The following is a 14,287-nucleotide window of genomic DNA, read 5'->3' as shown; positions in this document are numbered from 1 at the left end:
GTGGCGTTGTGTAACGCGGTCGTGTCCCGTTCCAGTCGGCGAGAGCAGCGGCAAGCCCCTGCGCACGGTGGCGAAGCACATCCCGGGCGGGGGCGCGCCGGCGCTGGAGGCGCTGGGGGCGCGCGCCGGGTCCGCGGCGGCCGACGTGTCGCGCGCGCACCAGCTGGTGCTGGAGCGCGGGGACAAGCTGTCGCAGCTGGAGGACCGCACGGAGCGCATGCACAACCAGGCGGCCGAGTTCTCGTCCTCCGCGCACCAGCTCATGCTCAAGTACAAGGACAAGAAGTGGTACCAGCTGTGAGGCGCCCGCGCCCCGGGACCGGGTCGACGCCGCCGCCCGCCGCGGTGCGGGTTCGACTCCGCGAGGGGTTCTGGCCGTCGTTGAATGCCACAGAGTGCTTTATTCTGATATTGTAATAGCGCGACGATCGCTTCAGTCCCGCAGCCCGCCTCCCGGCGCGAGGTCTCGATGAACGCACAAACTCTCCGTACTCCGAGAAGTAGCCGACTCCGCTCGTGTCGGTGTGTGTACGACGCCCGGCCGGCTCGCTCCGCATTCGGTCGAGCGATGTGATAATGTAAATAAATCGAAACCATTCATAAATACTAATTTACTTAAAACTCTTTTTATACAAGTAATACCGTAGTGTCCCGCCGGTAGCTGCAGCGAGTCGCACTGCTCCTTACATCGTACAGCATGCTCCGACCGACATCCGCCATTGATGCGCCATTGTGTTGTCCTGCAGTAACCCTCGACTGCGAGGCTAGTGCTGCCAGCTCTCGGCTACTGGAGATTATTTCAATGTTGCTATTACATACACGTAGATGTACATTTATAGATACAAGTAAACTGTAATGTGTAAGGATAGTCGACGATGTTGATCTGTATAAAGTAGGTAAATAATATAAAGAGAATAATAAATTATAAAGATTGGGAGTTTAAGCATTGGATGACAATAATTTTTGTTACTTCTCACTGGAGATTACTTTGACAGCAGACGTGTAGTTTCCTTTCAGTTCGACACACGTGTCGCCGCTCCGCGCGTTGTCGCGAGCGCGTCGTCTCCGCGCTGTTACTGTCGCCACTCGTTGTATGTTGTATGTACTATGTCACTATGTCGAGTTATAGCAATACTTCGCGCGGGCCGCCGCTGCCCACGGAAACCAGACCAATCGGTGTCGTATCGGTGTTGCTAGCTAAAATTAAACAGAGTAAACTAAAGCGATAACTATCATGTATAAATTAATAATTATATATAGCTACGTTGTATATCGCCGGTATTGTTTAAGTGCGTGGCGAGGGACTGGCCCCACTGGCCCCACCGGCGGCAGGGTGCCAGTCGCTGGCCGCAGTATGTGGAGTAGTGATGTATCGGTGTATCGCATGGCAATAAACTGTCCTGTGCCACTAGCCGCGCGCCGCGACGTCGCGTGTCTCAGTCGATGGCCTTACTTACTTACTTACTTAGCTTCGACGTTGTATCCCTTAGCTGTGCTAGTTCACTTTGTAATTACTTTCATTTGCTGAAGTACTCCGAGCACGGATGATATCGGATGCCAAACTTTGTACTCTCCTCATGCTACGTTACGGCTAATAATGTAATGGTTACAAATAAATAGTATCGGGTAACGAGTTGTTGCGGCGCGGACGTGCTCGTCTCCCGCTGTTCTAATACAATATCACTGTTTTAACCAAATTATTTTGTTACGTAGTCGTCTCGGACGAATTTTATTCAAGTATTCAAGGAATATTTTCATATTAAATTTTACAGAATTTTATGGCTCAATCAGACTAAAAGCGGATTTTAACGTAATCGCTTGGTCCGGCGGGGCGGAGCGCCCCGGCGTGGCCCCGCCGCCGCTCTATGGTATTCGAATGGCATATCACTGGTATATATCACCTTATCTGACTTTATGGTAAGATCATATAGTTTTGAGATGCCGCTTTCCACGTTTTCTACTTACCTTTAAATATAATATATATTGTAAGAGTGAAAGTATTATTTCTCTGCGACATGTAACACTATGCATAGGAATGATCACTCTCTAGGACTAATCTCTAGCCGACAGTTTGTATACATACAATGCTCGCTAATAGAATTTATTTTTATCATAGAAATATAAATATGAAACCAAGTTTCATTGTTGATACAGTAAAGTTTATTTGAATATAATATAGTTCACGCGCGAGCCGCGTCCGCAGCTACACGGCGCCCCGTGGCTGCGGCCGACACTCCCGCGTCTAGTCCTGGTCGCCATGTACCTCATGCTCCGTGCAATATTATACTATTTACATGTAAATGAACAAGTTAAGTTTCTCAATTCTATTATTGTTACTGATAGTGGAAGTTCGTTGCATGTAGTTGTCGTCCAGTCGACGGTCGAGTCTGCGTTACTAGCGCACCACGGTTCCATTACACACGCTGACGATTCATTTGGAAATTATGGGACTAAAATATAAATATAAGTATTTGTAAATAAATAATAAAAGAAACAAAAATCTTGTGGCAAATTATTACTTGTTATGTAACGACGACGTGTAGAGTTCATTTCAATATGAGTTTGTATGATTAGAGGACGAGTGTCTCTTTTCTAATCGTTCAGAAACGAGGGTCATAGAGAACTATAAAACTATACATATTGTATATAATGGATGCTGTTGAATTATATTGATTATTTAGTTTGGTAGATGATTATTATAGTCATTATATATAAATAAATTATAAAATATGAAAATAAAATTATATCAAAGTATTTACTTGTTTTATTTTATACCCAAGTTGTTTTGCGAGATTCTTCCTTAGCCAAGAAATAACAAATTATTTCAACTTTATAATATGTAAAAAATAAAAGTTACCTCTGTTAGGTTAAGTAAAAATTTATTAAATTTTTTTATGGTATAAGCCGGCAAACAAGCTGACGGATCATGATGGTAAGCAATCGGCGCCGCCCATTGACACCCGAAATACCAGAGGCGTTACAAGTGCGTTTGAGGGTTATTGAGGATGCAGGAATTTCAGGAGTGTTGAGGATTCTGGGATTACTGAAATAGTGCATTAAAAAGTGAGTAAGAAACTTTCTCGAATGACATTAATTTCCATGAAAATGTAGGGCAGCGTACTCGTATACCAACGGGTAAAAAGAAATCGGTCTTTACTATAACTTACTGTCATTCAGGAATGTTTGCTAGCCACATTGGACACATTTCTTACTACGTTATGAATGACAATGTACCAAGAGGTATTAAGGCAACACCAACAAACAAGTTACAAAAAAAACATACAACTACAATGTCATTCAAGTGTTTGCCACCCTCTTTTTATACAGTTTTTAATAAGTCATGAATGATATTAAAGTTTTATCGATACCTTCGGTCCACTAACAAACTGGCTAATAAGAAAGGGTAATAATAAGTTACCCCTCCCTAACCTACCCCCCAGTAGTGGTACGATCCCCGTACCCCCAGGAATGGGATGGTCGTGTCGTAAGTATGGTGGTGTTGCGACATGTGCCGCAATAAAACAAGTTATATTGAGCAACTTTTTTAATAAAACTTTAACTATGATATAAATACAATAGAATACATACGAGCATTTATTATGTCTCGGGCGTGTCGGGCGCGGCGCGCTGTCGCCCACAAGGCACAGTTCTCGTTTGGAACGGCACTACAGCTGTCTCACACATTACGCGGCTACGTACTATGTACATTGTAGGTGTCACCTTCATCACAAGTTGCAGTCGATCAGAGAACATCCTAGTCATTGAATCGACAGTTACAATCACGTTACATTTTAGTTTCGTTTCAAATTCTGTGAGAGTTGGGTACAGCTAGGCGTCGAGGTGAGTCGACGTAGGGCCAACACGACCCGACTGCTACCTACAGCGCGGGCTGCAAGTTCGGCAACATTATAAAGGATGTACAAAGTTTGCTACAGTCGACAGATACAGTTGTGTACAAAGCATAGACTAGTAAGCAGAACATGGAGGACGGTAGCGTTAGCTGAAGTAGAAATCCAAAACGTACACATTATCACAAAGTCCTGTACATTGTATAAGTCGTCCAAAGTGTTCGAGCGAACCGAGACATGCAGTCGTAAGGATCACAATTAGTTATCACACTCGCCCAATACAAAACACTAACATGTATATTTCACTAAGAAACTTTACTAATTTATCGAAAAGTTATTTTGTATTATATTTTTGTAAATTATCTAAAACCACCAATTTGTACACTCGTCGTACAAGTGACAGCTGCGTGCTGCGTGACGCAGTTACAATGTGACGTAGTTACAGTGTGACGTAGTTACAGCGTTACAGTGTTACAGCGTTACAACGTTACAGCTACAATACGGAGGAAGTGACGGCGCGTCCTGCGCTACGGAATATTGAGTTCGCAGTATTTACAAACATGTGTACGTGCGCGGGGACTACGGTACGAAATCAACAACATTACCTACACGCTTACATTTAGTTAAATATACAATTTGACAACAAGACCCAAAGGCAACTAATTGCACTAATACAATGTTCACAGCATCCGATGCTACACTACACATACAGTTACTCTACAGACAGACAGACACACGGAGTGTACAAGTACCGCGGCCGGGAATGAGGGGAGCTACCAGTAGATACGATATGGACTTCAATATGTCTGCGGTACATTGAAATGTTAACCACCTACTACACACGCACACTGCCGTCGCTCTTCATCCATTATACATTCAAAACAACTTGCTATAAGGTCTACATTTGTGTGGCAATCGATAAATATTCCCTGCAAACAATTATATTGCACCAATTGTAAACATTCGCTAGGTTACACCGCCCACAGTACATGCTACCGGCACGCCACACAATCTATCCAATACCAAGGCAATGTGTGTGTTTGTCGATAAAGGAAGTGTTCAGCCGATGTATAAAATATCAATTACGTATGTAACTGCCAGGGCTTGAGTAGACTATAGCGCGCGTAGTGTATGTAGCGGGGCGGTGTACATTTAATGTATGCTACACAATACTAATTTATTCAACAAAACAACATTATATTTAATATATTGCGCATCCCGAGTCACATTTTGGCTTAAACAGGAATCAAACAAGTAATCGCGACATTTGGCACCGACCAGACATGCTGTGTAATACTAAAACCTTTCTTGCACAATCCTCGCGTTGGGAACGGAACCAACCGATACTAACCTATTGATATATCGAGAGGATATGTTCACGAACTATGTCTAAGCGGGAAGCGAACGGGTTGCAGCCAGCCGGGACCTGGCAGAGTACGGCGAGCCACCGGGACCATTGCTACAGGTACACTACTCGGAGCGACAGCTGCGCCTGCGCCGTCTGCCGCCTGCATTGGCCGCTGGCCGCTGGCCACTGACCACTGGCCGCTGGCCACCGACCACTGGCCGCTGGCCACCGACCACTGGCCGCTGGCCACCAACCATTGGCCGCTGGCCACCAACCATTGGCCGCTGGCCACCAACCATTGGCCGCTGGCCACCGACCACTGGCCGCTGGCCACCGACTACTGGCCGCTGGCCACTGGCGGCTCTGAGATCAAGCCTTGAACACTACAACAAGCGCAGGCGCATTGCGCGGTGTGGCTCAGTAACATTCGCTACAACATTAAACAATTTAATATACGGAATAAAGCTCGATAATTGTCCAAATTATATGTACTATATACAAATATACACGTTGCGACCGTGTCCATACTGTGTCCACGCTATGTCCACACTGTGTCCACGCTATGTCCACACTATGTCCACGCGTGGCACTGCCAGGCTGGTGCGCGGCGCGTGGCGGACACCGACTGACAGACTGACAATCTCTATGTCATTTGTTCAATACTAATACATTGTAACGTTTATGATATTTGTATTATTTTACTTAAACTAGTAATGATTAGAAGTATATGATTAGGAAATACTTAAGTATGATTTCTTCCCTGATTTATATTAAAAACACTTACTTGTAAGACACATCGAATTCGATATATATATAAATGCAAATTTCGTAATCACCGGCGAGCCTTACGAGTAGTTCATCACTGATAATCACAACGAATTCCTATCGACAGGTATACAGGAATCGATCACAAGTCTTTTACGGAATCGCACGTTACGAGAATTTGAAGGTGAATAGATCTAGAGGGGAGTATCGCAACGAGCCGGGCGCGGGGGCGCGGGCGCCGGGGGCGGGGGCGCGGGCGGGGGCGCGAGCGGGGGCGCGGCGCGCGAGCGATCAGCTGGGCGGCTGCGAGTCGGCCGGCTCCAGGTTGGCGTTGACGATGTTGGCGATGGCGTCGGCCGACATGGCCGACATGGCCGTCAGCAGGTTGTTGGCCAGCTCCACGCTGCAGGCCTCGTCCATGCGCGCGCCCCCCGCCGCGCCCGCGCCCAGCTCCAGCGCGCGCAGCCCGGCCTCCAGCCCCGCGTCTGCAACACACGCGCCGTCAGTGCCGTCAGTGCCGTCAGTGCCCGGCCGCGACCTCTGGCTGCTGTACTCGCTGGGCTCGCACTCACCGTGGCTGTCGGAGTACGACCAGAAGGGCGAGAACTCGTCGTCCGCCAGTGCGGGGGGCGAGGCGGCGCCTGCCGCGGGGGGCGCGGAGGGCGCAGTGGACGCGGGCTGGGGCGCGAAGGGGTCATGCGCCCCCAGCACGGTGTCGTCGGAGAACTGCGCCCAGCCCTCGGGCGCCGCCCCCGCGGGGCCAGCGCCCTCTGCCGGAGCCGCCTCCCACGCTACAACACAAACGTGTCTGCTCAGTCTCTAATTACACTATAAACTATAATACCTATAATACATACTTGTAATAATGAGACATAAACAAGTTACATTACAGCACTGTGTAGTAAAGTATGTAGAAACACAACTACTCCTACAGTGTACCTTGGAGTGCTTAAACTAGTATGTTGATTTGTTTCGCGCAAAAACGGCTGAAGAGATTGGAATGAAACTTGGAACAAGGGTAATTTATGGTATAACACATAAGCTACTTTTTAACACGCGTAAACGCGGACGAAGCCGCTGGTGGGAGCTAGTGCAGTATATACATACGATTCTGTTGATGCAACACGTCGAGCACGTCGTGCTGCGCGGCGGGCTCCAGCTCGTGCTCGTCGTGCTCGTCGTGCTCGTCCGCCCCGTCCTCTGTCGAGCACGGCTCGTCCCACATACTGGCACACACATAACATTATTATTCTCCCCTACACTCGGACTCGTAGTACTTCGCATCAGTAATGTGCAACTTACTCGTCATCAAATCGTTGGCTAGCCAACTCCAGGAAGTTGCTCTTAGCTGCTCTCATCTGTAAGCAGAACAGGTATCATCAAGTACCAAGTACAGTACGTGAAGGGGGCAGGCCAGGAGATGGTCCCGGCATGGGGGACACAGGTCGCATACACCGCTGCACAGACATAAGGCTCAGGGTGGAGTATGACAGGACAGCTCAACAGTTCAACAGTTTACTATTGGCAGTTATATGTTACAGGTGATGATGTAGGGTGATTTTAGTGAGGTAAGAATCCCAGACTGCTTAATCTTTCTGCCGAGAAAGCTAGGCGGAAGTAGCTGGCCATAACAAAAGTCCTGCCTGTTGATGTGCCAGACTCACCTTGTCCGCATCGTCGATGCCCAGTCCGTCCGCTATGAAGTCGGGAGACTCGGCCGACGAGTCGGCGGCGCCACATACCTACGAAATGGTCATACAATACTAGTATACCGCTAGTTCCATTAACTAAGTCTTCCTGTGTAGGGAATAGGCTATTTGAAAAGATTGTATAATCTGTTTAACATTATTTAATAGTGACTACAAACCCCATTAACATGAGTTATTATCAAATCTAATAAAAATTGGCTGTAAACATTTTTGAATTCAAGATTGATAATTTGAATAACCCCCAAAAACGTTTCTTCGTGCAAGATGGCGCCACACAAGCAAGTGACGTCACATCCCTATCAACACGTAAACCAACATCAAGTGTTCATGTCGATAAATGTATTATTCTGTGATTTAAAATTAAATAATTGGATTTAATATTAATAATACCTTTAAAGTAGTTTCCGACGAAAATAAATACCAAAAAAATAACAAGATCATGACAGGAAACAGGCAGGTTACGTCACAATCGATTCGACCAATCCTGACCGTTCTGTCACGTGGTTGGGGTATCAAAATAACCATTACTAATTAGGGTTTTTTAATTGAATCATTATAAATATTTAAGATTTTTTACTTCGTAATGATTTTAAAACACTTTATTTTTCGTACTGTCAAATAGCCTATTATAATAATATACAAACAATAGTTGCAGTTCCGCCAAACAGTCGTCGGCAACAAAGTAGCACATAATGTATACGAATGCACTCACGTCATTGGCATCGTCGGCGCTGCCGTCGTCCGGCAGGTACAGGTTGCCCGCCGACACCATGTCGTTGAACTGTACACACACACCGTTACACACACTGTACACAGTACACTGTACACTGTACACATACACAGTACACACAGGGACTAGTCTAGTACTCACGTCGTAGTTGGCCGCCAGGGTGTCCGCCATGATCTCCACCTGTGGAGTAACGTTACAGTCAGTTACACTAAGCATGGAGTATTTCAGGACTTTATGTTTATTGACATATTATACTGTGGCGGTATTTTTAAGGATATGTCCAACATTTTACAAAAATACGTTTTTTTTTAACAGTTCGACACCATAATATAAACTAACTAATCAGATGGTTTAGCTCTTTATGAATGGTAAAGTTTTGATTGCGTTTAGTAAAAAAAAAACTCGCACTAGGCCTTTTGTTCATTAGTCTCGGTAGTAATATAAAAATGTGGTTACCTCGTAGATATTCTCCGACGGGTAGTAGCCGCCCTGCAACAAGTAAGGTGGAGGTGAGTGTGTGGCGGTATGTGTACAGTATGTATGTATGTGCGGTACGTACGAGCGGCGTGTCGAGCTGGTGCAGCAGTGGGCGCAGACTGTGGTCCTGGAAGCTGGCCCAGCGCTGTGCGGCGGCGGGCGGCAGGCGCAGCGCGTGCGCCAGCACGTCGGCCGGGGACAGCGCGCGCGACACCGCGCCCAGCGACAACACCGCGTGACCCATGTAGCCCGCGCGGGGGGACCTGCCACATACACTCATACAACGCCATGTACACCGAGCTAGTGTCAAGCGCGTCAACAACACGCTCGCTTGCCACTGTGTCACACGACAGTGATATTACGTTCACGATCTGAATAAATCTATGCAAATACTTGTCATGGAAACAGGCTACTTCGTAAATGGGAATATAATTCAGTAGTAATTATGACAGATGCACGTACTTGTTGTTCTGGTTCTCCTCGAAGACGTCCATGAGCCGCGTCAGCAGGTCGCACTCCACCAGCAACTGTCGCAGTACATGGCTCCGTGTCAGTGTTGTATTGTTGTTAGTTTTGTTAATAAATAAGTCTTTATTTAGATGTATACATATCATTAGTGTTTCTCAAGTGGTCATATTTGAAATACCCACATAGAGTGCATATTGCATTGACTGAATCCGTAATGATATAGCAAGGAATACAAGCAGAGTAAGTACTCACGTGTCTGGCGTACTGGGTGCGGTAGACCCTGTTGTTGAGCGCGTGCTTGATGAGCGTGGAGACGTGCGCGTGCAGGAAGTTGTTGTTGGGGTACTGGAAGAACATGTCCAGCAGCACGGCCGGCGTGCCCAGCGTCAGCAGCGTGCTGGCCACCTCCTCCACCTCCGACGTGGCCAGCGCCGCCAGCAGCCCCGCCACGGCCAGCCGCGCCGCGCCCACCCCGGCGCCCGGGCCCGCGCCCCCGCGTCGGGCGGCGCCAGCAGCGCCTGGTGCAGCAGCGGCAGATGCGGCGCCACGGCCAGCTCCACGGCGGAGCGCTCCTCGCCGTCCAGCGCCAGCAGCGCGCGCAGCAGGCCGCAGCCGTGCACCAGCGCGGCGCGCCGCAGCGCCGCCGGCGACGTGAACATGTCGCGCAGCAACACGCGCAGCCCGCGCCCCGCCGCCGCCGCCGCCACGCCCGCGCCCCCGCGCCCCCGGCGCCCCCGGCCGCCAGCAGCTCGCACAGCAGGGCGGCGGCGTTGGCCGACGCCACGGCCGCGCGCCGCGTGCGGGCCTCCGCTGACGGACCCGCCGCCTGCTCCTGCTGGGACGGCTCTGTAACGTGGCGGTGACAACCAACTTAATAAATTCTTGAACATTAACCAAAACTCTGTTTTGGTGTTTCCTGATGGGTACAACCTGGGTGTCTTCAAAGCCCGAGTGAATAGGTTGCTTATGGGCAGACGTGCTCCACCGTAGGCCGCATCATCACTTACCATCAGGCGAGATAGCGGCCAAACGTCGGCCCATTCAATATAAAAAAAAAAAAAAAAAACTTGTATGTTTGTAACCGCACAACTAAGACTTAAACAACTCTCATGAACTGCATGAGAATATATAACTACACAGTAATAAATAATAGTTGAACCCACCCAAACAAACAGACAACAAACAAACCTTGCGTCTCACCAGCCCCTGTATCAGGCTTGCGTTCCTCGGCGGCCTCAGTCTTCTCGCTGGGCTCGTGGTCGGCCTTCTCGTGTGACTCCAAGGCCGCCTGCTCCTCCGGCACGTACGTCCCGCACACTATCTGGATCAGGCACTCCAGGAACTGGTGCTCCTCGAACCACTGCGCAACGAGCCACGTGTGTCAGTAACAATATGTACGGAACACAATACATTAGGATCCATCACTGGCTTCCAATATTCCATGGTAACCAGCTGGATCCCACGTCACTATGGTCACGCGCCACATTGTATCGCGAGCCTAATGTCACATGGCTCTCGTGTTTGGATAGTTTGTATATTAACACGGAATACAAAGACAACAACGAGTGACATGCCACCAGATTATGTTTCAATGATAAGCCGTGTACTGATACTGGCACAACACATACAGGGCACGACTGCCCGCCATTGTCGCGGCGGGGCGGCCGCACGACTGCCCACCAGTACAATCACCACAGTATCACAACAATATCAATTAAAGCACAAAGTATTGTTGCAACAACAAATGCAACACGCAGCTTGCAGGTCGTGTACGTGCGTCACTCACGTCCACATGCCGCAGCATTCAGCACTCAGCACGTTATAACAAATTAATATTCTATTCAGTACGTAAATTGATCGGATTGATAATAGAGATCACGCATTTATTGTATAGTTTGTGTCATTCTTCTATATGTGGGGGCTTGTTATTAGCAATAAGTTAAACCTATAGTTAGTATCTAAATGATGTTATTAGTCTGTAAGCCTTCCTTAAAATAAATTATTGAAGTAGCCTTGAGCCGTACCTCCATGACAGACTTCTTGAAGAGGTCATCGAGTCTGGTGAAGTACTTGAAGGTGTCTGCGATGGCGGAGGTGCACATGTGGCGGAGCAGGTTGGGCAGGAAGTCTCGTCGCGACTTGAAGAAGTCCAATACTCGCAGGCACACTATGTGGTACAAATAGCAGTCCTGGGAAGCAATGGGTAGCCGTTGGTTACTTTGTATTCTTATAATGCTACACTTGTCCCAGTAACACTTTGTATTAAATCCGTGAGGACACATCGACATTCTTTGGCGACGTGTCGTGAGAACGCATTTACGAGCGTTATCCCGATACTGTGGCCTTAGAATAGCAGATTGGTTATCTCTTCTGTTTCTAGTATTACCTGATGGGAATACAGCAGACAGCAATAGTTTGCTTTAATACACTATCCTAAGTAGATAAACAACTAATAAAATGTCATTTAAATGTTAATACAATTGCAAACAACTGACAAACTGATGTCGAATCCAGAGCTGATTGGTATTAATCAGTATTATTCGGTTTTCCTTTTTCATAGTTAATATCATGGAGTTAAGAATTACATATTACATGTGCCAATGTTATATTGGCTGGTTATCTATTACATTAGACTTATGATTTATGAATAAGATGCATGTGTGGAACCTCTAACAAACTATTCAGACTATAAATCTAAAGCAACTATTATATTAAGAAGGTTATGAATATTATAATAAACAAATAATGAAGGTGAAGATAGCTTTTTAGTTGTAGGCACAAATATGTCCTAGTCACCTGTTTGGGGCTCCGTTCCAGCAACATTTCCACCGTTTTACTAAAATACGAGGCCAGCAGCGGGTTGAGCGGTGGATCCCTGTTGATGAAGTCACACAGCCGGTTCATCTGTGTGGCGTCCATGGAGAGTCGATCACTCAGCATGGACAGGTGGCTGGTGAGCACCTCACATGCGATGTTGGCATGTCGGTACTGTGCCGCCAGCTCTACATTCTTGGGAGGTTCCTCTGTTATCAGTGTAATCAGCTCCGCCAGCACCTCTGGCTTTGTGAGGCTGGAAATCGTCAAACATTGATGCATATATTTCTTATATCAAGTAGATAAACATAGAATAGACAATGAAAGTATTATCTACAGGCCCCTCCAATGGTGTCAGGTATTTAGCGAGTACACCTGTATGTGGGAGTGGCACCACAACCTATTCTTTGTGCAATCAATATAATTGCATTTAATTATGTAGTTACATATCTCACTAAAATTGTGCAATAGCATAATATTGTTAGTATTTTATCAATATACTAGCGACCCGCCCCAGCTTCTTATGGGTGCAATGATGATATATTATGCATGTATTGTTCATAAACCTGCCTCTTGAATCACTCTATCTATTAAAAAAACCACATCAAAATCTGTTGTATAGTTTTAAAGATTTAAGCATACAAAGGGACACAGGGACAGAGAAAGTGACTTTGTTTTCTACCATGTAGTGATTGTGAAATGTCACACTTGTGTCACAATTAAATAAATTACATTCTGTCACATTATTTATTTATTGTTCTTAGTAAACCTTCTTTAAAACTGGTATCCTGTGCACCTAAAGATACTTGTGGATCACCAAATCTATACCGAGTAATATTATAGAAACCAGCTAAATGTAGTGTATACAGTTACAGGTATCTAAAACAAGCAAAATGTTTTGTTCAAGGGTCATTACACCAACAAGACATTAATTCTAGAGGGAGTTGATTTTGAGGGTTTCAGGAATGACTTCAGACCAACTTGCAATATCTTCAAAACCGGGAGTACATTGGCATTCAAGTAGTCATTTAATATGAAACAGTTGCAAGTATGCATGAGTCACCAGCACCAGACACAGCACAGCCACCTGCAATGGTGCCTGCTCACTGACGATACTTACAACTGTATGAGCGCCTTGTTGTCCGCCTTGCATTCCTGCAGGATGTCATCCGCCTCCAGCACTTGCGTCAATGTTACATTCTGGAACAAAAAGCGCACTGCTCACATCCACAACACTTAGCAACACCTTGCTACACTGCACTGTAACTTCACTTGACACCACAACGATGCTTTCCCTGCTCAAATAAACTTTACTAATTACGAAATAATGCAAGAATTCGTCGTTCAACCTCTCATAACCATCAATATTTCAACAAAATACGCACCTCCTCTTTGAGAAGAAAATTTAACTCCCTAACTACAATATAGTTTCCGCTCCAAAACATCGTTAAAATTATTAAGTACAACTCATGTATTTATTCTAAATCCATAGAAAACTTATTTAATTTATAAATTTTAGCGTTCTTGAGATTGCAACGATCCGTTTTCTTTTTGACAGTTATGTTACCAGTGTTGCCATGTAATCAATTTGGTAAAATAAGCTGGCTCATCTCTCATCTTTTACATTATGTATAACGCCCCTCATATATTACTTTAATAAATAGAAAAAAGTTAGTTAGTTTTCCTATTGAAGTTACACTAGAAGGGGATTTTATAAATCACCATCAGCCTATAAATGTCTACTGTCGAGCAAAGGCCTCTTCTCACAAAAAAGATATACCTAGTATGAACGTCTTTGGTATGAGTCAAGGATATGAGCACTAATGACCAGTCCAACTTATGTATGGCCAACTACTAATACTTATCACCACCTTGCGGTTTGGCAATTCCAACCTTATAATTAGAAAAATATAAGCTCAGGTTTCTTCACGATGCTTTCCTTCACCGTTTGTCGATTACCTACTTAGAAAGTACCTACCTACTTGGTACTTACATGTACTTCGGAAAAAATCACTTCGGTAAATGGTAAATGCTAGGTTTCGAACCGTAATAATCTTAAACCTTACTGTAACTTGAATAACTGTACTTGCCATGGTGGAAAGCTTATTAATTTTTTATTCAACCAGAC

The 14,287-nt window shown here is 46.0% G+C and overlaps 3 protein-coding genes across 9 annotated transcripts in view; 2 read left to right on the top strand and 1 right to left on the bottom strand.

Annotated features, from left to right (window-relative positions):
* The window catches only part of LOC118276434 (syntaxin-binding protein 5), a 208,234-nt gene extending 205,480 nt beyond the window's left edge, over window positions 1-2,754 (top strand). For all 7 annotated transcript variants that reach the window (XM_035594740.2, XM_050707559.1, XM_050707558.1 and 4 more), the window contains one exon: window positions 36-2,754. In XM_035594740.2, coding sequence (XP_035450633.1) covers window positions 36-301 — 266 coding nt within the window. In that variant the 3' untranslated portion in view covers window positions 302-2,754. The remainder of the gene's footprint in view (window positions 1-35) is intronic.
* Window positions 2,755-3,526: 772 nt separating this feature from the next.
* LOC118276033 (serine/threonine-protein phosphatase 6 regulatory subunit 3-A) lies at window positions 3,527-13,744 on the bottom strand. The gene is given in 18 exon segments (XM_050707570.1): window positions 3,527-6,446; window positions 6,534-6,752; window positions 7,069-7,187; window positions 7,264-7,319; window positions 7,626-7,703; window positions 8,383-8,451; window positions 8,542-8,580; window positions 8,857-8,889; window positions 8,960-9,140; window positions 9,340-9,404; window positions 9,598-9,822; window positions 9,825-10,054; window positions 10,057-10,215; window positions 10,546-10,705; window positions 11,370-11,534; window positions 12,142-12,415; window positions 13,280-13,359; window positions 13,545-13,744. Coding segments are annotated over 18 exon segments (2,529 nt in total). The 5' UTR covers window positions 13,605-13,744; the 3' UTR covers window positions 3,527-6,129.
* LOC126912957 (uncharacterized) lies at window positions 5,134-5,576 on the top strand. The gene is made up of 2 exons (XM_050707569.1): window positions 5,134-5,282; window positions 5,314-5,576. The coding sequence occupies exons 1-2, from the start codon at window positions 5,234-5,236 to the stop codon at window positions 5,574-5,576; spliced, it is 312 nt and encodes a 103-aa protein (XP_050563526.1). The 5' UTR covers window positions 5,134-5,233.
* Window positions 13,745-14,287: the final 543 nt, after the last annotated feature.

Source organism: Spodoptera frugiperda, chromosome 31 (assembly GCF_023101765.2).
Source record: "Spodoptera frugiperda isolate SF20-4 chromosome 31, AGI-APGP_CSIRO_Sfru_2.0, whole genome shotgun sequence".
Classification (NCBI taxonomy): Eukaryota; Metazoa; Arthropoda; class Insecta; order Lepidoptera; family Noctuidae; genus Spodoptera; species Spodoptera frugiperda.
The sequence above is the reverse complement of the archived record's forward strand: the minus strand, read 5'-3'. Positions and strand labels throughout refer to the sequence as shown.

Excerpts from the sequence above, each read along its gene's own strand:
- LOC126912957 (XM_050707569.1), top strand. The coding sequence starts at position 5,234 with ATGTCTAAGCGGGAAGCGAACGGGTTGCAGCCAGCCGGGACCTGGCAG. Across the intron at positions 5,283-5,313 it reads GCCAGCCGGGACCTGGCAGA|GTACACTACTCGGAGCGACA; the intron begins GTACGGCGAGCC and ends CCATTGCTACAG.